The sequence below is a fragment of the Pseudorasbora parva genome, chromosome 17, assembly GCF_024679245.1.
Source record: "Pseudorasbora parva isolate DD20220531a chromosome 17, ASM2467924v1, whole genome shotgun sequence".
Lineage (NCBI taxonomy): Eukaryota > Metazoa > Chordata > Actinopteri > Cypriniformes > Gobionidae > Pseudorasbora > Pseudorasbora parva.
The window spans coordinates 4850630-4868161 of record NC_090188.1 but is presented as its reverse complement, the minus strand read 5'-3'; the positions used below and the strand labels follow the sequence as shown (position 1 = coordinate 4868161).

The 17532-nt window shown below is 36.4% G+C and overlaps 1 protein-coding gene across 5 annotated transcripts in view; it reads right to left on the bottom strand.

Moving 5' to 3' along the window:
• Window positions 1-8690: 8690 nt before the first annotated feature.
• Window positions 8691-17532, bottom strand: part of kcnk12 (potassium channel, subfamily K, member 12) — a 51997-nt gene continuing 43155 nt past the window's right edge. For all 5 annotated transcript variants that reach the window (XM_067421232.1, XM_067421231.1, XM_067421235.1 and 2 more), the window contains one exon: window positions 8691-11278. In XM_067421232.1, coding sequence (XP_067277333.1) covers window positions 10386-11278 — 893 coding nt within the window. In that variant the 3' untranslated portion in view covers window positions 8691-10385. The remainder of the gene's footprint in view (window positions 11279-17532) is intronic.

Sequence of the window (17532 nt, the reverse complement as noted above, 5' to 3'; positions counted from 1 at the left end):
TGGATTGGAAGATTAGATGGGCTCACTCCTCCACAAATTACAAATCAATTGCAAGAAAAAAAGTCGGAACTGTGAGATAAAAAGACACTATTATCTTTGAAACAAGCTTCCATAATTACGTTATTCTAGTGAAAATTGATGTTGATCTTCCACAAAAACATCAAAATGTGATCATTTGCTTTGTTTTGTTTTTCACCAGGTCATATAATAAATCCCAAACAGATCAGCCTTTTTTTTTTTGTTTCATTTCATTTCAGTATGAAAATAAAATGGGTTTTCATATTGACTTTAAACTTTAACCTGAACATTTCAACTAATCGGATGGTATCCTTACATGCATGTTTCTGAGAGAGAGAGAGAGAGAGAGAGAGAGAGAGAGAGAGAGAGAGAGAGAGAGAGAGAGAGAGAGAGAGAGAGAGAGAGAGAGAGAGAGAAAAGAGAGAGAGAGAGAGAGAGAGAGAGAGAGATTGAGTAGGCGAACATCTATTCTGCTCTTCTTGAATACTGATAAGGAATCTTTCTTAAAATAAAATGATGATTAAAATTCATGTCAACAGTTAAACAGTCTGAGTCACACTCATCATCACAATTATAAAATCTGATATGCACATCCATCTTTTCATTGTACACTACAAAATACTGTCTGAATCTGCAATCTCAGTGCTTCTATACATTATGTTGTACTTTATTCATCTATCTGCCATCTTCTGGTATAGAAACATTCATATGCCGACAGTAAGAGCTGCATAAAAACTACTAAAATAATACCTCAGTAAATTCAACATGAGATGGCAGTATGATTTAATCACCATTGTTTCATATTTATTCATATTACTGTCTATTTTCTAACTAATTGTCACATATAATGTAAAAAACGAATGGAACCATCATTATAATTATCTGCAGTAAATTAAACCCTTTTTGCAATCTAATAAATCAAAAATAGCCATAAACTAGAACATATAATGCAATAATGTGTATTAAATATGTTAACTCTTTCCCTGCTATTGACTGAACTTTCCGGCAATCCGTGTTTTTGCTGTTGTATGGTAGAGGGCGCTATTACACATCTTCTGAAAGAATGTCCTGATCAAAACACAGGCCAAAAAAAAGTGATAAAAAGCTTAAGCACATAAAAAATAATGCAATCATTAAACATTAAACAGCATATAAAGCAAAACTGTATGGAAGCTTGTTTCCACCACAGAATAAAACTATTTAAAAGATAATTGCGACTTTTTATCTCACAATTGCGAAGTCAGAGTTGCGAGATATAAACTAGCAATTATGAATTTCTAGATCGCAATTCTGACTTTATATCTCTCAATTCAGAGACATATAGCCTTTGACAAAAACATCATTTTCTCACCTTTTGCTCAAAAATGTTTGCTTTATTTAATAAAACGTACCCACATTTAAGTGTTGATTAAAAGAAAACATGAATAATGTAAAAAATAAAATAAAAAGTTTAAAAGCAGAAACTTTTTTCATATATTTGCATGTTCAAATATTCATACAACAAAATATTCTGGGGGGCATTACATTTTTGTGAAAATTATCAAAAAATACTGACACTGGCTTGCAACAAAAAAAACAACAACAACGCTGGCCGGGAAAGAGTTAAATATCGAATCTTACAGTTATCATGAAATATTGTATGATTTGTTCTGTCATAAAACATAATATATGTTACAACTGTCTCCAACCTCATGATTTACTCTTAATCTTAAATAGCATTTGCATCATCATTTACGTTAACTTCTTAACTTCCAACAACCTATAGTTAAAAACCATCAGTATACCTTAAAAAATAACAATACTGTACACTGTAAATAATTATTTAGAAAAGTTACCTGGTTGCCTTAAAATTTTGAGTTCATTGAAATTAAAATTTTGAGTTAATACAATGAAATTTTTTTGAGATTCGACAACCTTTATTAAAATATTATTAAAAGATTTTGTAAGCATATTGGGTAATTGTGTGTGTTTTATGATGATGCAGTTAAACATGCCAAATAGTGCTATTTTCATGATTTATCAAATATTTTATGTGGTTCAGATACCATAATATTTTGAGTTTCTATTTATTAAACAAATTTCCTTCATTGTATCAACTCAAATTTTTAATTAAAAAAAAACTAAAAATTTGAAGGCAACCAGGTTACTCACTTTTTTAAGTTAAACCAACAAAAAACAACAATTTTTTGTTTTTACAGTGTAACAGCCGAACAGATCCGTTTCTCCAACTCAATCTCACAGCAATTTGTCCCTATTTTACGTTTTGCCTAATTGGTGGCTAATTCGAACAAATCTGTACGATCTCAATGACTGTACGTTTAGGCCCGGGATTATGGATGGCAGTACGGTTTTGTATGATTTAAATGATACAAATTCATACAAAATGGCCACCTCATAAATAATTCACTTTTCCAAGAGATTGTGTTGGTTTCTCAGAAAGACAGAGAGAGAACTCTGAGCATGTGCAGAATAACGTCCAATAACGATCAAGAAATGTAGTGTTATAATTGCAGCGCTCTCCCCATCTAAAACTCGTTTACATTAATGATTTTAATCAGAAAGCTGCTGTAATCTAAACCTGGTTTCCACTTTACAAAGACCAGAAGCTTTGAGACAACTGATATTGGACCTTATATTGCTGTTAAACACAAAGGCGAAAAAATGATGGACAGGTTAATTGAGTCTGTTTTATAGGCTACAAAAAATATAGATAAATAAAAACAACTGTGAAATTCCCAGATCTCCCAACTCCTGGGGAAAATGGAGGACTTCAGTTCAGTTTGATCCATTGCAATCAATGGAGATACATTTTGCAAAATGCAAAAGATTTACTGTACAGAGTAAGTCAGATCTACATTATAGTTACATGGTTGAGGAACAAAATAAGGCAGTTGATATTGAGCCATGCATGCATTTTAAGAGAACAAACTGAGTCATAAATACATTTATTTTAAATATTTCAAGGTTTGTGGAAATGCGTTCCTTCACAAACTCATACCAAGATTCTTTGCATTTCCATTGCATTGTCATCTCAAACTCTCTCTTAATGTCCATCACTCATGCGCAATGATATGTTCAGGTCATGTGCTAACGAGCCGTTTTCTACAAATCTGATGTGAAATTTGTAGCTCCTCATTAGGGGTCGGCGGTATAAGGGATTATCTTGAACTAAAACTATTTTTAAAAATTGTTGTTTTAAATTTTTTTTAATAAGTTTTAGTTGACGCACTAAAATTACTACCTGGATATAAATAAAAACTCAAACTCAAACTCTAAAATAAAATGTAAACTAAATAGAAATATTTAAAAAGAACAAAAACTAATAAAATTGACAAATTTTAACTAATTAATTAATAATAAAAACTGGGTGTAATGGTTAGTTTTTTAATTACATTTTTAACCCAACGGTTGGGTTTGTCCATATTTGACCCAAATTTGGGTTGAAACAACCCTGCATTTTTTAGTGTACAGGAAAATTGCAAAATTTTATTAATTATTATTTTTATTATTAATTAATTTGTCATTTTGTTTTGTGCTTTTGTCATTTTTATTAGTTTTTGTTCTTTTTAAATACTATATACGGTACACAGCATGCGTATTATGTTAATAAAACCAGTTTGACCATCTTATAATGGCACGACTAGCCGGTAACTGGTTTATCGCTGATCCAAGATGGCAAGATGACCAGCTAATAACAATGTTAGATGAACTAGCAACCAGTCACCATGGATTTACATGAAAGAAAATAGAGTAGAGCCGGTCATTTAAGTGTTTAATTCAGAAGATCTCTAATACACAAACAATTTTAGTTTGATATAATCTGCTACATAAACTGATGTGATATATCATTTTGTTCATACCGCCCACCCCTATTCTTCATTACATAATCAAGTCATTTGTTCCTACCAAGTACACCAACACTGCCAGATGTAATACATATTTGTATATAAAAATAGACCTATAAGAGATACAAGTGGCTCTCGTATGGCTTTACCATAGTAGCATGCAAAAAACTATCAGAAGATTGAACTACCTGAGGTTGTATAATATAAGCAAGAGCCGAAATCTTCAGTCATTTCACGGTTTCCCTTTGCAATATGCAAAAAGAATCAGAAATTGTTCTGCTTGACTGCACCGCGCTATTTACACTGACGTTTGAGTTACATACAGGCAGATTCATGATACGAGCATCGGTAGAGAGTGTGAACTAAGTGAGTGTGTGTGTGTGTTTGTGCGTTTGAGTGTTGTGGATGCAGACATGAGGCTAATGTTGGTCTCAGGAGCAGAAGAGAGCTGAGCAGAGATGCTATAGATCACCTGGAGAGAGATAGTTCCTGGAAACTACATCTGTGCTGATGCTTTATCAAACCGGAGGGACTGGATGTCCTCTCTCTTCTCTTCTCTTCGCCTGTCCTGTCTTTCTCCCTCGTCAACACTAGCATATGTTCCTGCCTGCTACATACACAAATGCTGCACGACAGCTCATTTAGCATCTATTGTAATTCATCAACTGGGTCTTTTAAATTTATTTTATGTGCTTGTTTTATTAAAGCAGTTTGATTTATCATATGGGGAACGGAAGAGTTTGCGTTGTCAGTTTTGCAGCAAGAAAGCAACCGGATGTCAATCATTTTCAGTGAGATTTGGTGATTTGCGGCAACATAAGCGACCAGTGTTGGGGGTTACACCTTACAAGTAACTTGTAATCAGATTACTTTTCAAGTAACAAACCAAGAAAAATTCACAAAAAAATATCTGAGTTACTCGTTTAAAGGGATAGTTCACTTTAAAAGGAAAATTCTGTCATCCTTTACTCACCCTCAAGATGTTTCAAACCTGTCTGAATTTCTTTCTTCAGCTGAACACAGGGGAATATATTTTGAAGAATGTCAGTAACCAAACAGTTAACTGGAGCCATTGACTTCCATAGTAGGAAAAAAAATACTATGGTTAATGGCGTAGATAAAATTTAAAATTATAAATTATAAAATATAAAATTTATATAGCGCTTTTAACAGGCCATCCAAATTGCTTTACATCTTGCCTCACATTCACCCATTCACTCTCTCATTCACACACCGACCGCGATGTCAGCCATGTAAGGCGCCATCCAGCTCGTCGGGAGCAGCTGGGGTTGGATGTCTTGCTCATGGACACCTCGACACTTGGTCACGTGGAATCGGAGATTGAACCACCAACCTTCCGGTTTGTAGACAATCTTCTACATGAACCACTGAACCACTGCCCCAGTCCAATGCAGTCCATTTACCATAGTATTTTTTTTCCTACTATGGTAGTCAATGGCTCCAGTCAACTGTTTGGTTACTGACATTCTTCAAAATATCTTCCCTTGTGTTCAGCTGAAGAAAGAAATTCATACAGGTTTGAAACAACTTGAGGGTGAGTAAAGGATGACAGAATTTTCATTTTTAAAGTGAACTATCCCTTTAAATAAGTAATGCAAGTTACTTTGTTTTCCCATTTTTTTCCTGACAGCTCTCGTACTCATGTTGAGAAAAATCAGGAGTAAGTGTAGAAGCGTTGTGTGTGAACATGATGTTTATTGTAGTTCTAGACTAAAATAAGATTCAGTATTCTTCTAAATGATTTAAATCAGTGAAATGCAAAATCAGAATACTACGCAAGCCTCAAATAATTAAATGTGACCCTGGAGCACAAAACCAGTCATAGGCCTAAGGGTATATTTGTGGCAATAATAATTGTATGGGTATTGGTATACATTGTTTCTGCTATGCCAAAAATCATTAGGATATTAGGAAAGATCATGTTCCATGAAGATATTTTATAAATTTCCATCTGTAAAAATATCACAATTGTAATATATATTCATAATGTATTATTATCGCCCGTTTCACACATACTCCGTCTGCAGTGCGTGTGCGGTGCGTATTTTTTTCAGTACCCATGTTAACGGATGACAGCTTTCAGACTGCACGCGGATGCGGTCCGTCAGTCCGTTCCAGGTGCGTTGCGTCTGCAGCCGTGCACGGATCGTTTTCGCACCGAGTCTATTCTTTGCTGCGCTGCGTTGCTGCATTAAAGCGACAGAACATTGCTTGCATTAAAATAAACATGTACTGACGCGAAAATCTAGTAATTTCACCACAGATGCATATAATTTAAAATATACTCGTTTCAAATTTAACACATGCCTTTTTTTCTCAAGTTAAGCAAGGACACGACCTTACCTGGCATTTATGTTTAAAAAAAAGTGCCATAATGCATAACACTCGTACTTTCTTGGAGGTGAAAAGAAAAGTTCTTTCTGACCTGCAGGATTTCTTTTAAAAGGGTGTAAAAATGAAAGAAAAGACGAGAGTCGGCTGTTTTTGAATAGACTATTGTAAGTTTCTAATTTAAAATGTTTGTGATTTAGGCTATAACCTATGTTTAAATGTTTTGCCACTTGTGTGAGCTAAATCTAAAGCATATAAATATGAATAAATTAATTTAATAAAATGTTGTTTAAATGTAGGCTACGTAACCTGACTTCTATTAAAGAGTAAACAAAGAGAATTGCAATTCTGACGAGCCATGTCCAGTAAAAACTTTTGGATTTTAAATAAAAAATAATGAATAAATGCTGTGTTTGTGGTATGTAACAGCGGATCAGTTGCGGACTGCAAACGCAGCATATGTGAAAGCACTACAGGGTGTGGGGCTCCTGCAACGCACACGCAACGCAACACGCACTGCAGACGGAGTATGTGTGAAACGGGCGTAAGGACTTCATTTGGACAACTTTAAAGGTGATTTTCTCAATATTTCGATAGGATGTTTTTAGGGTGTCAAAATTGTACCTTAAGGAGTACAACAGCTTGTCGCTGGGGCAGTAACCTTAAAAGGACAGCTTTGTACCTTTTTTACTCCTAAAAGGTGCATATTAGTACCTTTGAGAACAAATGCGTACCTTAAGGTACTACTATGAACCTTTTTGTGGTAAAAATGGTACAAAGATGTCCTTTTAAGGTTACTGCCCCAGCGACAGGCTGTTGTACCCCTAAAGGTACAATTTTGACACCCTATTTTTCTTCATAGTTGTATTTTGGCAAAATATTGTACTAACAAACCACACATACATTTCAGATGATGTATAAATGATGATGTATTAATCTCAATTTCAAAAAATGCAACCTTATGTGGTCAAGGGTCACAAATATGTTAAATAAAACAAATATTTGTATGCATTTAATCTCACTTTATTGACCAGTGTACTTGCTGCTGACCTTTGATGATTCAGTTAAACCATGAGCAAAAAATAACTTTAGATTTTTCATTTTTATTGGTGAATTAAGTGTTAAACCTTCTTGTCCTGCATCCTATTCTTCTGTGCGGGCGTCAATTTGTATTTATTTTAGCCTTCATTTAGCCTTATTGCTTCAATTTTGGTGTGAAAGGGCCTTTACATTTGCCCCAAAATAGAAATGTTTTATTATTTAAAACAACAACTGCCAGCCCAGGTGAGAAAAAATTGTGTAATGCATTACTATTTTTTAAAACGTAACACTATTAGTTACTTTTTGAGGGAGTAACCCAAAATTGCACTACTCTTCAAAGTAAATTTCCCCAACACTGTGAGCAACTTTGTTGCAATGCAATACAAAGTTAATTAGAGTTAAGCTTCATGCAATGCATTGTGGCGTTTACCAGTCTCAAAAATTCACTTCATGAAGGCAAATGAGCATTCTTATGAGTGTGTTTACAGCACAACAAAATATATCGATACCCGCTTTTTAAAATCACTGTTTTCGGAGTTTGTGCAAATCATTAAATGGCCAACACTCACTTTAAATGAGATTTTGAAACGATCAGAATTCAGTGTTACCCAGTCACGTGCACATTGAATAGGCGGACATAATGTCGATCAAGCTGTTTAAATGCAGAGCAAATCGTAATTGGTATGTTAATGATTACATTTACATGCATGATCTAGGTCATGTCTTAAACAACTCAAAGTGCTCTTTTAACTGGGAAGGTTGCAAATTGTTAAAGCAAAATTGATTTATACAAATGACACCCATTGAACTTTACATGTAAACACACATACCACACTCTAAAAAATGCTGGGTTAAAAATGACCCAAGTTGGGTTGAAAATGGACAAACCCAGAACTTGGGTTGTTTGAATGGGTCCATTCACTGGGTTCAAATAACCCAATTTCTGGGTTTGTCCATTTTCAACCCATCTTGGGTTGTTTTTAACACAGCCTTTTTAGAGTGCAGCGTTTTGTTGCTTTACTCAGTTTGCCCGTGTCTTGTTTACATTATGAAGAAAGTAATTTCAAAATCTCATGTAAATTTAATGCAAATCTCATTAAGCTCACGTTTGCCTGCTTTTAAATCACAATCGCTGTAGGGTTGGGCATGTAAACACATTCATTGCATGCACAAATCCACAACTAACACGGCTCTATCCGGTTGTTAAGTCTGATTTCACGCTGCAGCGCTCCCGGGTCCAAGCGCTCTATCTCATACAACAAGAAAAATTACAAACGGTGCTAATATACACACACAATGTGGTGTAATACTACAAAAAAAGTTATAATCATAACCTTTATCCATACCAAAATTCCAGATGGCCAGATGGTGATTCATCTTTTATAAATCGTTAAAATATTAATGTCTGTAACGCTGTGACTATAGAGACTGTTATGTAAGTATTTGAAATGTGTAACTTTTTTAAATGTTTGATGTTTAATATGAAAGAATAGATGGGCGTCGATGGCATTCTCAAGTGAAACGAGTTTTTTGGGCTTGGACCCAGAAACGGCGTTCCTTACGTCACAACTTAACAAGCGGATAAGAATAGAGCTTCCAGGCATGGCGTTATACATCCTACCAAACTATATCTCAAGGGCAGGTGTAGCACACACACCATCTAAGCGGACTTTTCCTACTCTACAGAGAGTGTTAATAAGATGATGAGGAGGGGTTGAGGGCACTAACGTTTGGTCTGGCAGATGAGCGCTCTGAGCTGGAAGTCTAGTTCTGCGCTGATAGATGGCTCATATTCTCTCTCAAGGGTTCTTCACTTTATTCTCCTTCACTCTGTCTCAGTCCGTCTCTTCAGCTCCTCCTCTCTCCTCTTTGGGGAACAACAGAGTTGGGCTTTGAAGTTCTCATTGGTGCATCTCATCATGTTACTACGAGGGTGTAAAACCCTCAGCTGAATTTTTCATACAGTGGCACTTCTTTGCCATGAGATGTCTATCGAGAGGGGTACAGTAAATGTACTCGCTTATACAGTACAAATTCCCTAATCTGCTTACTGTGAAGTCTTAATTTGCAACTACAGATATAAGCTCTTGCTCTAAATTTCTCTTTGATTAATGCTGCATACTAGCTCACATCTTAATTCTAGATAAAAAACTGGTGCATTGGTGCATTTTGAGGGTCTTACTACACACTCAAATGTATGGACTTTCCATACTACATACATACATTTAGTGCAAAGCACAAGTATGCAAACTGGGATGCAACTAATATGTTTGCGACATGGAGATGATGCATAGTTGTAAATTGAGTGTGCTATCCAAATGGAGTAAAAAGGATGCTACTTCTACTTATTTGAGATTTGAAAAGCTCTACACATCTCATATGAATAGCCACTGAATAGTCAAGTCTAACGTTTGTTTAGGTTTCGTGAATGTGCTGTCTACAAATTCTAGAAAACATGATAATCAGGGTTTGTTGCAGTTGAATTGAATATGCAAAGTCTCTTATGGTGCGTGCAAGTCCTCCAGGGAAGTTCGTATTTACGAGTCGGGAAGTTGTAATTACGACGTAATGTGTTATCTTTAGTCGGAGCAAAATCTACGTGCAAAATGAAGATTAAAGAATGCACTTTGGGTGTGTTTTTATTCAATTTATGAAGGTGCAGTAAACTGATTTATTATATATGCTATAGTAATTGTACAATACTATTAGTATTATAAAGCATATGATATTTTTCTATATGGTATTTTGTACATGCAACTTAGTTTTATTGTAAAGGAAACTTGTAAAGTACGCTACATCCATTACATCCGACATGTTTTCTCACTCGTAATTACGACTTGGTGATGACGTTCATGTGCATTTAACTCGTAAATACGATCTTTGTAACATGATTTGAATGCACCATTACTTTCTAATGTGCGTTCTTAGCATATGCTGCGGTCCAAAAATCCTAACGGATATCCTACACAGTTCATGCATGTCATGCTGTTCTACACAAGCTCAAGACAGAGTCTGCTATTGAAACCAAATCAATCGCAAATCCGTTACTTCCGGAGAGATTTGGAAAGGTTTTACTGCTAAAGATATTCATTTTTGAGATGCTTACCCCTGGTTAGGCAAAGGTTAACTCTACCTAGAGTCACTGGTTTCCGCTAATCGGTTGTTCATTATGCCGAGAGCACCGACGCCACCGGAAAAGCCGTTTTGCCGAGAGCTTCCGCACACCGTTCTGGGATATCCGTTTGCTGACTCTGACAGCTGTTTCTGCATAATGGCCAGTGAGATTTTATTGGATCCCGTCAGGTCCCGCATTGAGATCATCTCACCCGAGAGCCTTCGGCCCTCCGTGTCGCTATCGCAAGGCCCGTCCGAGTCCGGCGTTCGCCCGAAGCGTCCCCGTCTGAGGCGCGAGCCGGGCCTGATGGCATTGCGGCGTCCCAAGAAAGCGTTCGCTTTGTTGCAGCGTTGGCAGCACAAGCAACTCATTTTCCCCAGCATCCAGTTAAGGACCTGCTTGATAACGATGGAGATGACATTGAAGAGCGAGTAGATGCAACATACTCCAGTCAAGATGAAGAGAAAGTTGGCCAACCGGTAAAGGCTTTGGTAGCCGTACCCATCACTCTGACTGCTCACCAAATCCCCGAAGCCAATCGTGCTGAAGGTGACGAAGCAAAAATACAGCGAGTCCAAGTACGCCCAACCCTCCACTGGAGTGTACATGGCTGACGCGCAGCAGGAGATAACGATGGCCGATAAACCCAGAATGAGCATCACATGGTACACAGAGGGCTTCCAACCAGGAAGTGTACTGGCCGCAAAATCCTGGCAGATTCCCGGTGGGAGGAGGCCGCTGGTCCGCAGACGGCGCAGACGTACAGCCTTCATCACCACAGCCAGCAGGGTAATGATGCGCTCCAGAAAGAGGTTGAAGAACAAGATGGTGGCCGCGCAACCTAGCAGACCGTAGAAAATCAAGAAGATCTTTCCAGCTACTGTCACAGGGGTGGTCATCCCGAATCCTGCAGAGAAAAAGACCAGAAGAGCTCATTACAATAAGCAATGTTACAGAAGTGTAGACTCTTATTAAAAAAAGGTACAAAAGCTGTCACTGGGGCGACTTATTGTCTAATATGCACCCTAAAAAAGGTACAGAGGGGACACTTAATATCCAACAATATTATTGATTTGACTGCACTGACATTGATGTATGAGAACTGAACTGAGCTAGACAATGACATAACTGTTCTCTGCAGAGCTGCTTTATAGATTAAATGAACTAATTTAATAATTGATTATCTTTACAACTGAATCAATACTGAACCGACTTCAGTTGAACAATGACCCCATTTTCATTCCCATTTTATATTAAGTGGCTTTAAAGGTGGGGTAAGGTTTAGAAAAGTGCTTTAGAAAAGTGTCTCGGGCCGAGTACTAAAACAAACTTGCAGCCAATCAGCAGGAAGGGGCGTGTCTACTAATGATGGGGAGAAGAGATTGCTCAGTGCACGTCATTATTAAAAAGACACGACACACAGGATGAACATCAGCTGAGCGACGAGAGATGGCAGATAAAAACAAAAGAGGAAAATGTCTGTGGAACAAAAGACGGCTTATGATCAGGCAAGGAGTATCAACTTTCTAGTGCTGGAGAGAACTCAAGGAGCGCTAAGGCCTAAAATCGGACGCCGAGGTTGCTTTAAATATCCAATTAATATGCTAATAAGCAATGAGAATTGGACCCTAAACTAAAGTGTTAACAATTTTACAATACACAGTTGCAGAATGATTTAAAAAAAATAAATAAAAAAAAACCTTTTACACTAGGTTTTACTACTAAAATGTAAGAAATGTGGCAGTTTCCTGAGATTTCCCCATGGTGAACAGTAATATAGTAATATATTTAGCTACATGCTCTCAGAAGAGCTCTTCTGCAGAACATAATGGATTTTGCTGTTCGGGTGAAGGTTGCAAAATCATTCACTGTAACTTGACTTGACTGCGAATGCTGGGTTAAAAAAATTGCTGATATCCCCAAAATTTGATTATTCCAATAAAGACTGACCTTCACCAATGCCACGTATACGTACATCCCAGTGATTAAACTAGCTCGTCTTTGACAGGTAGCTGGATTTGATTTAGAGGGCTATATATTAAAGAGGATGTTTTCAGGAGGATTGCATCTGGAACACATCAGCGTAGAGAGAGTCTTCTGAATAATTAAAAAAATCCCTGGGAGAAAAAGTTGTGTCACATCTACTGATTAAAGTGAGATTAAAGTAAAATAGAAACAGCACAATGAACTCTAACAGCCCAGTGAACTCAAAGGAGTTCAAAGGATCGGTATGATTTTAGGTATAAGCTTATGAACACAAACACTTCTAGTTATACAAGCTTGATTTCATGTGCTGTTTCATGCAAGTATGTTCATTGCATAGTAACATTCTGTTAAAGTCAACAGGAGATTTTCAAACTATCAAGTACAACAAGATGTTGTACTATACACTGATCAGGCATAACATCATGATGCTAATCATCTCTTCATCACGGCACCTGTTAGTGGGTGGGATATATTAGACAGCAAGCAATATAATGTGCCCTGCTATAAAGCAAAAAATGATTCAGGAATGGTTTGAGGTGTTGACTTGGCCTCCAAATTCCTCGGATCTCAATCCAATCGAGCATCTGTGGGATGTGCTGAACAAACAAGTCCGATCCATGGAGGCCCCACCTCACAACTTACAGGACTTACAGGATCTGCTGCTAACATCTTGGTGTCAGATACCACTGCACACCTTCAGGGGTCTAGTGGAGTCCATGCCTCGACGGGTCAGGGCTATTTGGGCAGCAAAAGGGGGACAAATACAATGTTATGGTGGTCATAATGTTATGCCTGATCGGTGTATACTGTATATGCGCCAAATACAGGTGTATTTCAGCAATGGCGTGTAACGCTCCTACTAGCCACCCTGGCATTATGAATTTATATATTTTTCAATTGTGGTCTTTTAATTAAAAAATGGATCTGAAATAAGTATAATGTAGATTCGTCAAAAATATAGATTTTTGCGATACATATTGATATTGAAATATCTGAAACATTTCCAATACTCATTTTCCGCAGAATAGACACACCACCTCTATTCTCTTTCTCATCTCCAGATGAATATTGTTGGTGTAACAGGGCTTGAATTTCAGTGTGGGATTGCACATATTGTACATAACTTTAATTACAGATTTTGTGCTCACACCCAAAGTGTCGCAGATAAAGCCGCCTCTTATAACTAAATTCAGCTCTTTTTCACTGCTTATTGCACTTGAACAGTCAAATCCTGTACACACCAAATAATGCCAAAAATGTCAAACAGTTTAAGAAACATAAACAATCGAGAAAGAAAACACATGTGTAACAGTCTAACGGATCCGTGCGTCAGGTCTTAAAGTGACAGTAGCCTAATAAACTTGCTACCAAATTATGATAGTATAAAAATATGTCAAAATTGTGGCCGGTGAAAGTAACTTTGGAAAACCACTAGCCACAGTTATTGCAGATATTTAGAGTAAAGTTGCACCTGTTTACCAACGAGAGTCTTGGTAAAGAGCTTGAGATGACACATTGAGAGAGAAAATGTAAATGGTAAATTTTTTATCACTAAACCACAAAAATTGAGAATATAACTTGTGAACAGAATATATATTATGCTGTGTCATTTCCAATCAAGCATTAGATTTTGTCAAATTAGTAAAAAGGTGTGAAAATATTACTTAATTATGTTTTTATAAAACGCTAACAAAACCGCTATCAATTCAGCACAGTGTTTTATCTTTTATTTATATTTTAATATCACTGAGAGACTATTATATTTTTAATAATAGTATGAATTATAATTTGTATATATTATACATTGTAATGTTTAAAATTAAGGCGGGGGGTTGCATTTTATTCGTTTTTTTAAACATGCCTATATAGTTTTTATTTCAGCTTTAGTTATTTTAGTACATCAAGTTAACTAAATTAAAATGAGAAGTGTTTCCTTGGCAAATTAATTTTAACACTTTATTTTATTAATATTGCAAACACATAAACTGGATTAAAAATTATTTGATTTTTTTGTTAATATAATATAATATAATATAATATAATATAATATAATATAATATAATATAATATAATATAATATAATATAATATAATTAATATAATATAATTAATATAATATAATATAATATAATATAATATAATATAATATAATATAATATAATATAATATAATATAATATAATATAATATAATATAATATAATATAATATAACTTTGAAACAGTCTTAGCCAAAGGAATTTTCAGCAGCTTTATTCAAAACAATGTTTAGGATATCATTGGATATACTACTGTTCACTGTAGGAAATTGTTAGATAAATAATGATAAAAAAGTCTGCAGAAAACTACACATGAAGACACCCCATGCCATGATGCATTGTGGACTGTTAGATAACAATATTCTCAGGAGGAACACAAAAAGCACTTTGTGCTGAAACATTGTCCAACAACAATCACAAGCGACATTCGCTGTCTAGGAAACACGACTGCACGTACAACAAGACAGTCACACACACACACACATCGAAAAGATGAGCAGAGGAGCGCCCATGTGCCCGCTCCTGACAACACCCCATTAGTTCTGGCACAAAACCACATGGCACAATCAAGCTGGGGTCTTTATAAAGAGAAAAGGAGAGCAGAATCACATCAAGCCTCTTGGCCGTTCATATCTAATTAATTAACCCTGCTCGTTTTTCCACTGGCCTGGAGAGTGTTCTTGTTAAGAGGGCACTGAGGTTTCATCTGCCAAGGGCTGCCCAGCTCTCCTTCATTAAAATCTCAGTTACCTCCGTCCCCGAAGCATCGATTCTGTGTGCTGTTTCAGAGCCAACACTTCAGACGGGATCTCAAGAGACTTCAGGGACAGCGCTCGAGAGAAGCAAACACACCCAAAATAACCTGCAGGACTTTACACAACACTCCATCGCCATTGTGGAGAATTGCAACTCAAGTTTACACAAGTACAGCTTAAGTGTGCGCAACTGAACGATGCAATAATTGTTTTATGATCTTACTTTTGATTTTCAGCATAAAACATGCCGACAAAAACAATCCACCACACTGAAGAAACTCCAGATGTATCATTGCGTTTTGACGTATGCATGGCAATAAATGCCTCGGTTCATTAAGAAGCGAGCAAGATTAATCAAAATTCACAACCCATTTTATTTCTGAAAGTAACCAGAGGACTATAATACATCTGTGTAGATTTCAGCTGTGGCGGGAAAGGCAGCCACTCCCACTAGCCACACTGGCGGGTTGAATTTAATTTCAATAAACGCCAAGACCGTCGTATCACAACATTACAATTCAATTACAATTCTTTATCGATTCATTTACAGTTTGTGAAGACTGGATAGGCTGAAAAGAGAGAGACAGAGAGAAAGAGAAAGAAAGAGAGAGATCTTCTGTTGTGTGCCATTCAGCACGTTTCCACCTATCCGGCCTTCACTAAATGTAAGTTAATCTCGCATGAACACAGTCGGTCATGGCTTAAGTTTACGTAAACAGATAGGGGGATATGTGTCCGAATATTACGTCCATGCATTCAGCAGCCCAATTAAAAATATGTCTGCCATTAATGTTAATCAAACAACGACAGATGTTAAATAAATGTTGAATAGAGGTTAAATATAAATAAACCTTCTGTACACTCTAAAAAATGCTGGGTTAAAAAAAACCCAAGTTGGGTTGAAAATGCACCGACCCAACAATTGGGTTGTTTTAACCCAATGGTTGAGTTGTTCTTACCCAGCAATTGGGTTGTCTTAAGCAACATTTAACCCAACCACTGGGTTAAAACAACTCAACCACTGGGTTAAAACAACTCAACCATTGGGTTAAAACAACTCAATTGTTGGGTCGGTGCATTTTCAACCCAACTTGGGTTGTTTTTAACCCAGCATTTTTTAGAGTGTATTTAAAAAAATATATATTTATATATTAAAAAAAAATTTAATTTGCTAATTTACTTATTTGTTCTTATATAGAACCTAACAAAAATAATATATAAAATGTATCATATTAGCCTATGCTCCTATTGCCCGGCCCTTGCCCATCCCATCCCAGCTGAGCTGATATACAATGTAGTCTTGATTTGGGTGGTCACTCTGCATTTGAACGGTAGAAAGGGTTTTAAATTTTCTATATCAAGTAAAATGACTCAAAATCAAGTATTTTAAGCATGTCTACGTCAACTTTAATCATATTAAATGTAATTTCCAAACAGCAAAATTGTGGCCAGTGAAGATACTGAGTGGCTAATAACCACTAGCCACAGTGGTCGGTGAGCAAAAAAGTTAATGTCAAGCCCTGGGTATAATTTTATGCATTATTATGCATACATTTATTAGCTGGGAATCGAACCATGGCCTTGGCATTGTAAGCATCAGGCTATACTGCTTGACTTTGAGCTACAGGAACGTTATGTTCATTTCTACACATCAAACTGTGGAGCATGGTGCTAGCAACACCAAAGTCATGGGTTCGATTTCCAGGGAATGCATGAACTAATGTACACTGACTGCAATGCAAGTCACTTTGAATAGATCTGTTAGATGTATGAATGTAAATGGAAAAAAAAAAGTCTAAACTGGGACTTTATTGGAGTTTGTCAGTTTTTACATATAGCGTGAAAACATGCCATACTATACAGACAATGTGTGTTCAATGAACTTCATCTGTTCAATAACGGTGGAAATTTTAATAGCTTTTTTTTGTAGCCAAGAATTCAAGATATATAAACTGAAACTATGGCCATGTAGGAAAGGGGCTATACAAATAACCTTGGGCTCATGTTCCCCTCTCATTTGGCACCAGTCCAAATGTTTGCTGTGTGCTTGTCGTTAATTGCAAGTTGCTCTGAAATATAAATCACAGCATGTTTCAGATTCTTTTGTTCTGTAAATGATGGTAGACATCATGCCTTTACAGTATGTTACAGTTTTTGTGATAGTATGTTATGCAGTAAGTCAATTCTTAAGAAAAGAACCGCACACGAGCGCTTCACTGCGACAGATGGTTTTAGCTCGTTTCCAAACACAATGCAGCGTGCAGCAATCTTTGCCTCACAATATGCCAGCACAGTCTAGCTATTTAGCACCTCTGAAAAAAACATATCCACACCCAGCAAGCACATAAAAACATCATTGTTCGCATTGACAGTCTTAATGTCAGC